The sequence below is a fragment of the Nylanderia fulva genome, unplaced genomic scaffold (genome assembly GCF_048542155.1).
Source record: "Nylanderia fulva isolate GAGA-0341 unplaced genomic scaffold, ASM4854215v1 Scaffold5, whole genome shotgun sequence".
In the NCBI taxonomy this organism is placed as follows: Eukaryota; Metazoa; Arthropoda; class Insecta; order Hymenoptera; family Formicidae; genus Nylanderia; species Nylanderia fulva.
The window spans coordinates 6220934-6235022 of record NW_028190587.1 but is presented as its reverse complement, the minus strand read 5'-3'; the positions used below and the strand labels follow the sequence as shown (position 1 = coordinate 6235022).

Below are 14089 nucleotides of genomic sequence, written 5' to 3'. Positions count from 1 at the left end.
AATTTTAAATAATATTTCAAACATTGCATTAAATAAAATTAATATTAATTATAATAATTAATACATATAAAATATAATAAATACATAAAAATATTATTTTACGTACATTATAATTATTTAGTAATGTTTATAATAAACATTAACATAAGAATGTCCACTAATTTTATACATTAATTATAGTCGCTATATACATTATTTTTGTAAAATCAAATATTTATATTAATTTTATATTTTTAACGGAAGCAATAGAAGACGAATCTGCTACGACCTATTTACAATACAGATCATTTCAAGCAAAATAATTGCAAAGTTAGCTGCGAACCCGACTTCGAAGGAAACTTTTATTCAATCGTAAACAAAATTCGCGAACTCGTCGAAAGAAGATCAACATACAAATATCCTATTCTCGATTCTCACTGCTTCGACGAGGCATGCAACTCCTTTTGTATCTGTTCCAAAGTCTTACCTTTGGTTTCAGGTACGTAGAAGAGCACGATTAAAGTACCTACAAGACTGCACATAGTGAATATCCAGAATGGTACGTGTGTGCCATAACTTTCGGCTATGACCATGTACAATTTTAACACGGTAAAGGCCCACAAATGCATGAATGTTAAAATGGTAGTTATGCCGAGAGCCTTCACATTTGTCGGGAATAATTCGCTGGCCATGGTGAAAGGTAACGGGGCCAAGCCCAAACCATACATGATTACATACATAATCGTACCAATAGCAGGCAACCAAATTATATTGCTAGTATCTATATGACTGTATTCTAAATTGAAATATATCGCGACCATACAGGTTGACAATGCTGCACCAGCGGCGGAGATCATCAGCAGCAACCTCCGGCCGCTGCAATCGCTAAGAAACATACAGACGATTGTAAAAATCATTTGTATGGCACCTATTATCATAGTTAAATATTTGCCTTCCAAATTAGTATTCGCTCGGTCCAGGATTATTTGACTGTACTGTATAACGGCATTAACACCGCTGAATTGTTGAATCCAGACCAGGAACAGCAGTATTATTACAGCTCTGTAAAATCAAGTGTATTGATTAAACTCTTCTAATTTAATAGCTTCGATGTTATCAGTAATTTCGAGTCGTTTTTATTTAAATTTTATTATAAGCTGGATCATATATAAATAAATCTAATAATATAAAATAATAGCAAAATTTTCCAATGCTTAACATTTTTATTTACTTAAAACCCCAAATATAATAGAAAAATTATTTTAAAAAATTGTATATTTATTTTTATTAAATTCTTATCGATGATAAATATTTATGTATGCATCGAAATTTGATGTCTCACCTGCGATTTCCCGGCACAAATAAAAGTTCTCGAAAACCAGATTTATTAGCCAAATCAGCTTTTACGTACTGCTCAATATTGTTTATTTCTTCGTGAATATTCTCTTTATTATCTCTCAATTGAATAAGCGAGTTTATGGCTTTCTGCCTGTTATTGTGGCGCAAAAAAAAGTGTGGAGATTCCGGTAGCCAAATGAATACAGCCACAAACAAGCATGGCCCTATTAAAGATACGAAAGCGAGATTTTGCACCGATAGAAACGGGCCTATCACGAATTCTATTAAAGTGCCGAGTTTCCCAGCCACTGTGAACATGGATGTCAAATTACCGCGAATGTCTGGTGGTGAAATTTCACCCAAGTACATCGGCATGGCTAAATAAGCAATTCCCGTACTCAATCCGGATATAAACCTTGATATGTATAGTTCCTGTATAGCAAAAAAGAGATGGAAAGATTAAATGTATGCCAAATTAATTACTCGGAACAATATTATATATTTTCCGAAAATTGAAGCAATAGCATAAAATTTTTATGATTATATTTGTATTTAGATATATTTTTAAAAACCATATGATTTTTTAATTTAAAGGAATAATTTTTTAATTTAATTTATCAATTATTTTTTATTTAAATTTCACACATGCAATAAATTTAAATAAGAAATGTAATATTCAATTAGAGCTGGTGTAATGTTGAAAATCTTTGACTATAAAACAAACAATATAATTTAAATTATTTTTGTACTTACAAGTTACTTTTTATATGTACTTTAATTCAACAAATCTGTAAAAGATAAGTTTTCTCAAAAAATATCATTTGTTAATATTTATTCAATTAGATAATAATTATTTGATAATATATGTTGATAAATATTTCTTTCTCTCTGTACAACAATATTTTTTTATTTCAATATAATCGCATCAAATGCAAATCATTTATCGTACTTTAACACTTTAACTTATCAGATAATATTTCACTTATTAAAAAGAGGGGAGAATTATATCTTTTATAGATAAAATAAATCTTATACAGACTGTCCAGTAATAACCGCACAATTTGTCAAGTGCAGGAAAAGCAGATTAAATGAAGTAGAAAAGTTTGCGACCTTCGCAATAATTAATGAGAAATTAATTTAAAACAACTAAGAAATTAGTAAAACTTTCAATTTAAAATACAAAAATTTTAACCAGTAAGAGCTAAATACGGATATAGTACTATGTTGGCTTAAGTAAAAATTAATGTTTCACTGGAACTGATTTATTGTGCACAAAGCATAAATTTTTCTTGGTGTAATATTAAATAATTAAAATAAATCTCAGTTTTAGTGAAAAATTAATTTTTATTTATGAAAAGTTAATTATCGTTGAAAGCTAAGCACTACCATTTTTGCTTTTACTAGCTCGTTAAAATTTAAAGTTATATTTCAAATTGAAAGCTTTACTAATTTCAATTGGTTTTTAATTAATTTCTCATTAATTATTGCGAAGATCGCGAAACGGTAGAGAACGTTCCTATTCGATTTAATCTGCTGTACCTGCACATGAGAGGTCGTGAAATTATTACTAGACATCCTATATACTGAAGACTGTCTAGATTGGAAACTTGATTATACAACAAAATAGAATGTTATAGCGAAATGAAATTTAAACTAGAAATGGTATTGAATTTAATCAATTTGTCAAGAAAGATTGTATTAGATTGATAACGCCAAAGTACAGTAATAAATCTAAGATTCTAGCCAAATTAAAAATAAAAAATATCGATATTGATAGCTAAAGATTTAAAAAAATACAAAATCTCCCTGATTTTAATTTTTAATTTTAAAATAATATTATATACATATGGTTTTCTAATAAATATTCTTTTGATATTCTATATCTACATATATCTAGCAAAAAATTATTAAATTACCCACGGTGACGTTGCAAAAGCTATCATCAACCAGCTGATTATCGAAGGCAAAGCTGTGAATAGCATCGTATTTTTTCTGCCAATGACATTGACCATAAATCCACAGATAATGGAACCTGCAGTCGCACCGAGCGTAAGAAAGGATGCCACCCAAGAAGCCTCGTCCGCAGTCAAACGAAAGGGATATTTGGCATCGCTACCTTTCGTCAATACAGATAAGGATGGCGATGTCCAACCCGAAAATTGACCGATTGTCAGCATGCCCAGGTTTCCTTCCAGACAAAATAATAGAGAAGACAATTGTAATGCATACTAATCACCTAAATTATTTATCTGATCAATTTCTTTATTAGTATTAAATATAAACGACATTTAGCAGTAAAAATTATAAAATAAATAACCAATAAAAACAAGTAAAAAATTTCCAGATTGAATCTTATGTTATGTATATTACGCGAAAAATTGAAAAAAATCAGATACAATTGATGTAACTTTTAATTAATTTATTTTAGCTGATAATAATCTAACAGTACAGTTTTATCTTGCATTTTTGTATAATTATCAGTTATACTTTCTAATATTAAAGTAGGAAATATAACATAAAATATCTTAAAATTGTATGATTTAAACAACTTTCCCCTAAATAAACAATGAATTTTATTTATTGTTTCTCTCATAAAAGTATCATAAAAAACTTTTCTTTATTTTCTTAAATTTTACTATAATTTAATAAATAACATATAATAAAAGTTATATTTAGATATTATAAGCAATTAGAATTATAAAGAATTTAATATATAAGCTTCTAATAATTAAATTTCTGTTGCATAAAATTATAAAAAAATAAATATTTATTTTTAAAAATTGAATAAAAATAGGAATTATATAAATTTAATTATCGAAAAAATAATTGCACATACGTTTTAAAATCATAATTATAGGCTAATTAAAAAGAAATTTCCGTATTTAATTATGTCGAGTCAATGTACGTATACGTACCTGCTATTGCAGCAAGATATACCTTCTTCATTTTCACAATACAATTGTTTCCGCGTGCAAATATCAAATGATTATTGTAAATAACAGTTGAAAGAATTCTATCTTAATGAAAGCGACTTCGATAATAACATCGTATCAATTTTATCGAAAGCAAAATTTTGATATATTTGTTATCAAACAGATTTTAATAACTTATATGATCTTAATATGGGAAAGATTAAATATTTCGTATGAATGATTGTGCAAAATATATATATCAGATATCTTATGATTTATGACATATATATATATATTGCAGAAAAAAACAAACTATGTTTTATTAAACTTTTCTTATTATTAATTGAGACCAATTCAAAAATATTATAATATGTTATTATTTATCTGTCTATTAAGAACTTATTATATACTTTGTTTTGCATACTATAAACAGTATGCACATATATTATGCATATATATTTATATGCGTCTGCTACGCTGCATGGCTTGCGCGTAACTGATCACGTGATCATCAGTCTCGCAATCGCAATATCTCGAACGAGAGTCAGTCTCGCGCGAGACGCGCAGCATGACGGACGTATGGGATGTACTAATCTTCGATAAATAATTATATACATATATATTATTTATATATATATATATATATATATATGCTACATAAATTTAGTATTTATAAGCAAATTGTTAATACAGTAAAAAGTTATATATATGAAAGTAATTGTGATGACACATAATCAAACTCAAGTTTAATTATGATAGCAAATTATTGTTGGGATAATAAACTAATAGTCGAATACTATAATACAAATTTGAGAAATATAATTTAATAATTTTCATTTAAAAATAATGCAGGTATAAATGATGCTACAGTATTATATTAAACAGTCATATTTTAAATATTTTATTATATATCTTATATTTTAATTTCAATTCCCGAATGTCTATTATGTATATTATTTTAATTTAATTGCCAAATTTTAATTATGCGTATGTAATTTTAATTTCTGAATTTGTGTTATGTACCAAACAACACAAACGCGCGCGTTAAAATGATATTATTTTTATTTTTTATTTTACAACTGTCAAACTGTAACATATCAACCGTAATAAATTGTTAAATGAGTATTTAAGCGTGTACGTGCGCGTATATGTAAATATCTACTTAAGCGAAACTCTTCCGGGCTTTGTTTATTAACGAATTAATTTTTTTCTGTCAGAAATAATCTAAGAGCATGTAACCCAGCTCGTACTTATTGGGACCAAAGACAAAAATGATCGTAATAAATTGTTAAATGAGTATTTAAGCATGTATGTGCGAGTATATGTAAATATCTACTTAAGCGAAACTTTTCCGGGCCTTGTTTATTAACGAATATATTTTTTTCTGTCAGAAATAATCTAAGAGTATGTAACCCTATTCGTACTTTTTAAGACCAAGCACAGGGATGATCGTAATAAATTGTTAAATGAGTATTTAAGCATGTATGAGTGCGTATATGCAAATATTTGCTTAAGCGGAATTCTTCCGGGCTTTGTTTGTTAACGAAATAATTTTTTTCTGTTAGAAATAATCTAAAAGCATGTAACCCTACTCGTACTTTTTGAAACCAAGCACAGGGATGATCGTAATAAATTGTTAAATGAGTATTTAAGCGTGTATGGACGCGTATATGTAAATATCTACTTAAGCGAAACTTTTCCAGGCTTTGTTTATTAACAAATTAATATTTTTCTGTCAAAAATAATCTAAGTGTATGTAACCCTACTCATACTTTTTGGGACCAAACACAGGATCAACCGTAATAAATTGTTAAATGAGTATTTAAGCGTGTATGTGCGCGTATATGTAAATATCTACTTAAGCGAAACTCTTCCGGGCTTTGTTTATTAACAAATAAATTTTTTCTGTCAGAAATAATCTAAGAGCATGTAACCCTACTCGTACTTTTTGGGACCAAGCACAGAGATGATCGTAATAAATTGTTAAATGAGTATTTAAGCATGTATGTGCGAGTATATGTAAATATCTACTTAAGCGAAACTCTTCCGGGCTTTGTTTATTAACAAATTAATTTTTTTTTGTCAGAAATAATCTAAGGACATGTAACTCTACTCGTACTTATTGGGACCAAACACAAAGATGATCGTAATAAATTGTTAAATGAGTTTTTAAACATGTATGAGCGCGTATATGTAAATATCTACTTATACGAAACTCTTCCGGGCTTTGTTTATTAACAAATAAATTTTCTTCTGTCAGAAATAATCTAATGGTAAGTGTATGCAACCCTATTTGTATTTTTGGCACCAAACACAGGATATATTTGTGTTATCATTTAATTAACATATCTGTATTATGTTAAATTAACACATTTGTAAAATATAACAAATTTTTCAACTGGTAAATAGAAAATATTTTTGAAAATTATTATATAAAAATACAATTATCCTATAAAAAAGAGAGAATGGAGATTGGTGCATAATTATTCCCCGCAAAGTTAACTCTATAAATGAATATAATATATAGAAAAGATATTTTTGAAAATATTTTTTATCGATTTATTAATGACAGTAAATGAAACTTTGATATCTTACTTTGATAAAAAAAATTAACGGCGCCAAATTAATTGTACACAAGAGCATTAGATGCTTAGATTCAATTTGCATTTGAATGATATTTAGATAATAATATATATAAGCACATATATATATATATAGGTACGTGAGATAACGCATATCAGATCAAGACGTAATGTTCTTACGTCTTTTTCCACACGTGTGCAATCTAAGAGTTTATCATTAATAATTAAAGTGATATCATAATTATGCGTGCTTTATCAATGCTTATTTTAATATGATGCATGAGGCGCTTAATAAGATTTTGTTAACTATACATATACAACGCATTAAACATGTTAAGTAATTTATATATGCACAACAAAAATTAGAAGGAAAATTATTTAAAATATGTTTAGCACTTCTGTATTTGCAATTATTGAAGTTTAATTTAGCAAATGAGATATAGAATAAATAAAGAGTTTTTTCTATTTTAAGCTCAGCAATAATAATTGTATAATACAATAAGATCAATATAAAATGCTATATACCTAGACTATTTGATAAATTAGAATAAAATGGAATTTAAAACAGATAAACAGCAGCATAATATAACACAATATACTCAATATAATTTTTTCGTAATGTTTTATGGTAGCAAATTTATTATAATAGATACAAAGATTATATTAATGTTTCAATGAGCGATATTTCACACACAAGTAGTATTAAATATTGTACAATGCTAGATATTGACAATGAATGTAGATCATTTAAAATATTTAACTACCCAAATTTTAATTTAACATTAACTGTATTATTAATATATTATACAATCTTAACATAAATGGTATATTTATATTACAAATAAAACTCAATATTTCGTGAGCTTCTACCACAGTGAATACTGAGATGAGAAAATTAATATTTTATCAATTTGATATAAGATTATCACAGTTTAAAATGTTTTTAAAGAATGTATATAATATATACACACGTGTATGTGGGGAGGTATTTTTTATTAAAATAATTAATATTTTATTTAAAAAATTATTTAATATAATTTACTATAATGAACAATAAATTCGTTTTCTTAATTGTAATTTTGAGTGCTCTTTTTAAACTCTATGTGTTAATATAAATTTTAAAAGATTGCCACAAGTTTTAAATAATAGGTTCTTTATTAAGGGTTCTTCGAAAAAAAAATTTTAGACGTAAATATCGCATTAATAAATAAATAAAATATACAATGTATGGCATACTTAGACAAACATTGCATATATTGTAAAAAGATGTATACGTTTATATACGTATATATACTTGATTTTATATTAATTTTACTTTATAAATTACATCTTTACAGCAAAGTGCGTTTAGTAAGCTTATAAGCAACGAAATATAACAACTATAACAGTGTTATATCAGATAGTCTTGTATTTATTAAATACTGTTTCTTCTCTTTTTTTCTCTCATTCTGTGTGTAATAAAACAACAAATGTACAAAAACCACAGCCGATTAAGTCGTATTTCTCTTTTTTTTTCTTAATATTTTTGTAACAAGTCTTGGTAACTTTACACAAGTACTCCTTAGATGCGATGTTCTTTAATAAATATTAATGTTCTAAGTAGTAAAATTCGTGACATAGTATTATAAAATTTGCAATAATTGTCGATTTTCTAGTTAACGACAATGTCACGATGAGTCTACTCATTAACATCAACAATATACTGTAGTAATTATTTAAATTACTTATAGCTACGACAGGAATTCACTTTTACAACTCATATGCAGAGTGTGTTACAAAACTCTATCAATATAGAGATACTATATATCTATTGATAAGACACATATCGAGAAAAAAAATCTATTATTTTTGACGATAGAATTTTGTAACATTCTGTATATATAGAGTGAGGCACTTGCTTTTTATTTGCTCACCCTTAATAATGTATCTGATTAACGTTTCTAATATCTAAAAAATAATTCAGACAAAAAGTTGTCTTCGAAAAAAAAGATCAACGAGAAGCAGTTTTTTTTCTTTTTTTTTCCATCACACTAGATATTCAAAATAAGACAACTGTTGTCTGAATAACCTTCTATAAAATGTAATAAATAAATAGCTGCTTTAACAAAACAAATACGAGTATATCTTTAAAATTTACTAAATAAAGTTGCTTAAAATTTTAGTTTTATCGAAAACGTCAAACATTTACTGAGGGTTTTTAAAGGAGTAATTTAATAATGTACACACATACACACATGTCCATACATATACACACTCACACATACGCACGCACACAATTAATGTAAAGTTTTATAAAAATAACATTGTGATAAGAAAAGAAAAGCTTAAAATGTTGAAGAGTATATCGATATTTTCTTTAGTGACATATAAAACTATTGGATAACACATAAATTTAAAAACCACTGGAGATAATGCATAAATTTAAAAACAATTGAACACAGTCTTTTATATACATTATTAGTGAATGGAAAATAGAAACATGAATTTGTTTAGCCTTAATACATACACTTATCTCTCATGTACATAAATGTATCTGCTTGCGTTTATATAAATATTACTCTCATATATTCATTTATATTTTATGTATATACAAATCCGTTTTGCACAGATTCAAGTTCTGGATGACGTTTACACTTCGTACTCTAATTCGTATAGCTGTAAGTTTTTTTTTCATAGCTATCGTCGAGTTACAGTAGTATGATGAAAATGTACAGTGATGTATATTCCGCATTGTAGATATAAAATGCAAACTAATACGAATTCTCGAATACAAGTTTCTTCCATAGCGATATGATATGGTGTAAAACCATAAAATGCGCCTTTCTAAAATTACTTCGTGATGATTGAATTCTTTTATCTATACATATAAAATACTTAAGGCTCCGGACACCTCATTGACCATGTTGGAATTATGATGGCAGAGGCGAGAAAACACATGCTAAAAATTCTTAGGTGCCATTTCGAAATAAAAAGATATTTCGATAAAACAGCACTTCTTATTGCTTTAGCACACTCTTAAAATACCTCGAAAACTCCTTTTCCCTTTATATTTAATCAACAATTATAAAACGACTGTAATATAAGACCCAGTCCGTCTGATCTTTGCACATGTACAGTCATTTAGCATGACAAAGTCTGATCTCAAGATTATTTTACAATTGTTGATTAACTATCAAAGGAAAAGAATTTTAAAAATATGCTAAAGTGATCTGATATAATGTTTTGTCGAAATAGCTTTTCATTTAAAAATAGCGCGTAAGAATTTTCAACGTGCGCTTTCTCGCCTCTGACGTCATAATCTAGCATAGCTGTGACGAAGATCTAAGAGCCTTGAGAAACAAATACAGAGTTATTCGCATAATTTGCAAGATTTTCACCGTCTTTTCATGTAATATAATCTCTAGTTTAATAAAGAAAACGATTCGCCGGGATGTCGATCGTACCACGACAGCTACTAGGTGGTGGATTATCATCGTCGGAATTGTTATGCTGTCTCAGAGATCTTGTTGGAAGTTGGCTGCGTTGTGACGCTGTCGCTTGACGTCTCAGTTCCTCTATGTAATCCGTGGTATCGTTCGCTATCAGGTTTTGTATGCGTTTACTCAGGGTCGCCAATTCGGGTTTGTCGTCTTCGTAGATCCCGTCGTGGGCCCCCGACTTTTCGTAAAACAATATGTAAGGGGTGTCGGGAGGTTTCAGACTCTTGAAATCCTCGAACGTAGTCTGGGTCACGATACTGTCGTTAAATTTATACCAATTCTGCTTAGAATCACAAGCGTACGTGAAATAGTGTCCGTAATCCATACTATAGCCAGAGTGTACGACGGCGGCATACAAATGATACGTCTCGGCTGCGGTACAGGGTATCGCCGACACTGGCAATCTTATGGTATCGTTATACGTGACTTTGTGCCGAAGTTTCGTCCTCAGCCTGGTATCGAAATCATACCGGAAGTGTTTCAACGTCAGAACCAGGTGCCCAGGTGCCTGCAGAATAGTGATAATCCTCTGCGCGTCGCACAACTTTGTACATTTGTCGCATCGATACTTGTTCTCGCCCGTCAACTTCTCCGGCGTGAGATAATAATTGATGAGATCCTGTACGGAAACTTCCTGATTCTCCTGTATCTCTTCAGGGAAGCACAGTTGCAGATCGCGAAATTTGTCCGTGTTGCGAGAACTAGTGTCACATTGTGCACACTGATACGTGATCTGACACTCTCCGCCGAGTACTTTGTGTACGAGCGATGTATACCCGCCTGTTTCCTCACCACCTACAGATTGTATACCGCTGTCCGTCGAATCGGAATGAGAATCGCTAAGCCGCTGTCCTAGTTCTTCGCCTGTTGGAAGAATTTTTATATAATATATATATTCTAATTTATATATTTATTCTATTTCTAAAATTCATAATATTGTTATATTAATATTATTATATTTATTATATTTCTATAATTTATAATATTGTTATATTAATATTATAATATTTATTATATTTCTATAATATAATATATATATATATATATATATATATATATATATATATACATAAATATATATTATAATAAAATAGCATAATAAATAGAAAATCGAGCTACCTGGAACATAATCTATTTTGATGTAAATATAGAAATAAAATATATAAATAAATAAGAATAATAAAATAAAAATATATAATAAAAATTATTACCTCGTGTAAAATCCGCCAATGACTGCGTTTTTCGTTGCAACGCCAAACCTTCCGTTAGGTCTTCCTCAGTCGTCCAACGCTTAATGTGCCTTTGCATGCCTTCTTTCGTTTCTATCGGCAACATTACATTGTCTTCTTGCTTCTCAATCTTATTGACAGTTGCTGTGTTATCATTTCCTCCACAATTTGCATTAGCGGATTTTTCTTGTTCATGTAAAACATCCAACAGATGACTATAAAGGAAACAAATTTATTAATTATAATTCATGTAATAAAATTGCACTTAATAATAATTAATTGCTGTAGAATTGTATTTAGTAATAATTTCTAAATGTGTATCATTTTGTTACAGAGATGGTAAATACAAATTTTCCTTCAACTATATGTTGTATTAAAGAGTACAAAAAATATTCTTATAATAGAAAAAAGTAGTACGCTAACCAGAGAAATTCTGAACTGTCCTGCTGCTGTCCATGTAGAAAATATGTAGGTCGCGAGGCTCGCAACACTTCAGTAGGCTCCAAATATATTCTCTTAGAGTATAATAATAATGCAAACAAGTTTTGCAACCTCTCGAGCAAGGGTGTCTTTCCTGCTTCATTTAATGGATAATTCAATACTTCCTGGCAAAATTGTCTGGTCATTAATAAGGCTTGCAGCACACTGTTCATATAGCAAGTGTTTCCAAGATTAAAGAGTCCAACTTTTCCAGACAGTGGTCTTTTCGGCTCCACAATCGGTTCAAACTCTTTTGTTTCGTCAATCCATACCGGCTCCCTGTAAAGTTCCTTAACAACCTGCATCCGTGGCAATACAGGATAAGGATAATTCTCCGTGCCTCCACAAGCCGGTATACACGTTGAAAATCTTTTACTATATACTTTCATAATGTCGACTAAATTCTGTATGCATTCCTTACTGGAATCCGACTCTTCCTTCATCAAATCTTTTATCAAACCTGGTATCCTTCTAACTATATTTTGAACAGTTGACAATGAGCTTTGCCTCTTCAAGATGTAAAATATAATATTGGAAGCATTCTGGCGGATTATCGGTACCAGTAATACTTTACACATCAACATTACTATGTCCACCGAGGATTCTATGAGCTCAAGAAGGGTGGAATATTTGTGCTGTTTCTCCAAACCACGTATAAACTCCATTATCCAAACGCTAAGTCGATCTTCACACCATTGCGGAAGCCAATTGCACAGTACTTTCAACGCCTGTACCAACTGATGATCGGAATGGGATTGGGACAGGATCCAATCCACTGCCTGTGGAATAACACAGGAGTCTACCAGCTGCAATATAGCAGCGAGGCCTGGACCCGGCTCCGGCTTTCTGTTTGTATCCGAGATAATATTGTATAAGGTTTGGAGACAAGTAAACATTAGAATGTCACGCTCTCCGTTTTTTGTGTTCGAGCATAGTATTTTGAGAAAATGCTGAATCTTGGTGGTGTTGTCGTAGAAGTCTAGAATTTTTTTCGGCTCCAAGGGCATTTGGAAGGAAGACAGGCTCGTGACGATAGCTTCGCAGAGCTTCGTGTGATTCGCCGATCTGGGTAGGTACACTCTGTTCTCCGCCAGTGCGTTCAAAAGCTCGGTCAGACACGACATGTCGCCGATGTCGGTGTTTCGCAGTAAAATCGCAACGTCGTTGGAAATCGGACTGACGTTAAAGAAACGTTTCTCGATCACGTAAGGCGACATCCACGTCAGGATCCTCGGCACCTCGGACACGTTGCGTATGTGACACTTGAGGAGATCCCTGATCATATCCTCGCAGTCGATCAACTGACCGAATTCCCGACTGTCACGCAGATTCCGCAGCATCATCCAGCTGTCGTTGACGGCCGCGTCGTTTCCCGAAACGATTAATTTCAAACAACGTCCGATATCATTCTTCAGTATGTGTTCGGTATCCATTTCGTTTCCACGGCAATCCGGCAAAAGCTCGAATCTCTCCGTTCTTTATCCTTCGTTTTGAACTCTCGGGATATCTCGACAACGGAGAATTACCATTAACCTTCAATCGATGATGATTCGCGTGAAAATCAAAATGATTTCATGGTGGTGAAAAAGTATGAAGAAAAAAAAATAGCAAGTACTGCAAGCCATAAATCATACATGTCAGTTGAGATGATCCTTAAATGAAAAAAAGACGCTCCCTAATGGAGGATGTTTATGCATCTGACAGCCAATAAAAGAAGTTGTTTCCTAGGGACAAACATGTCGGCTTAGATTCCTCGTTTTCTATTGGATAGCCGAAATCAGTGCTTCGGATCAACCTTACTGTCATTTTATTTTAACAATAAATTTTATTTAACAATAAATTTCAATGAACAATATAAATCCACACAAAGAAATATATATATATATATAATATTTATATATAATAGTATATTTTATATATTATTTATATATATTACATATATAATATTATTTATATTTATTATATGTATATATATTAATTATATATATATATATATAATTTAAGGTTGCTTTCCTTTTAGGAGACACAATATATTGACACAAGCATATATATCATTCTATCTTTGTTCTCATCAGAATATGATGCTTATG

The 14089-nt window shown here is 30.1% G+C and overlaps 2 protein-coding genes across 2 annotated transcripts; both read right to left on the bottom strand.

Moving 5' to 3' along the window:
- Positions 1-413: 413 nt before the first annotated feature.
- LOC114941660 (facilitated trehalose transporter Tret1-like) lies at positions 414-4263 on the bottom strand. Its single transcript, XM_029316715.1, has 4 exons — positions 4233-4263; positions 3234-3505; positions 1322-1749; positions 414-1041 (listed from the first exon to the last, which is right to left on the bottom strand). The coding sequence occupies exons 1-4, from the start codon at positions 4261-4263 to the stop codon at positions 414-416; spliced, it is 1359 nt and encodes a 452-aa protein (XP_029172548.1).
- Positions 4264-8201: 3938 nt separating this feature from the next.
- LOC114941674 (Deubiquitinating apoptotic inhibitor) lies at positions 8202-13629 on the bottom strand. The gene is made up of 3 exons (XM_029316729.2): positions 11943-13629; positions 11502-11734; positions 8202-11154 (listed from the first exon to the last, which is right to left on the bottom strand). Exons 1-3 carry the CDS (start codon positions 13430-13432, stop codon positions 10217-10219), a joined length of 2661 nt encoding a protein of 886 aa, XP_029172562.2. The 5' UTR covers positions 13433-13629; the 3' UTR covers positions 8202-10216.
- Positions 13630-14089: the final 460 nt, after the last annotated feature.

Excerpts from the sequence above, each read along its gene's own strand:
- LOC114941660 (XM_029316715.1), bottom strand. The coding sequence starts at position 4,263 with ATGAAGAAGGTATATCTTGCTGCAATAGCAG. Across the intron at positions 3,506-4,232 it reads ATATCTTGCTGCAATAGCAG|GAAACCTGGGCATGCTGACA; the intron begins GTACGTATACGT and ends TTTGTCTGGAAG. Across the intron at positions 1,750-3,233 it reads CTTTTGCAACGTCACCGTGG|GAACTATACATATCAAGGTT; the intron begins GTAATTTAATAA and ends TTTGCTATACAG.
- LOC114941674 (XM_029316729.2), bottom strand. The coding sequence starts at position 13,432 with ATGGATACCGAACACATACTGAAGAATGATATCGGACGTTGTTTGAAA. Across the intron at positions 11,735-11,942 it reads GACAGTTCAGAATTTCTCTG|TCATCTGTTGGATGTTTTAC; the intron begins GTTAGCGTACTA and ends TTTCCTTTATAG. Across the intron at positions 11,155-11,501 it reads ATTGGCGGATTTTACACGAG|GCGAAGAACTAGGACAGCGG; the intron begins GTAATAATTTTT and ends TTCTTCCAACAG.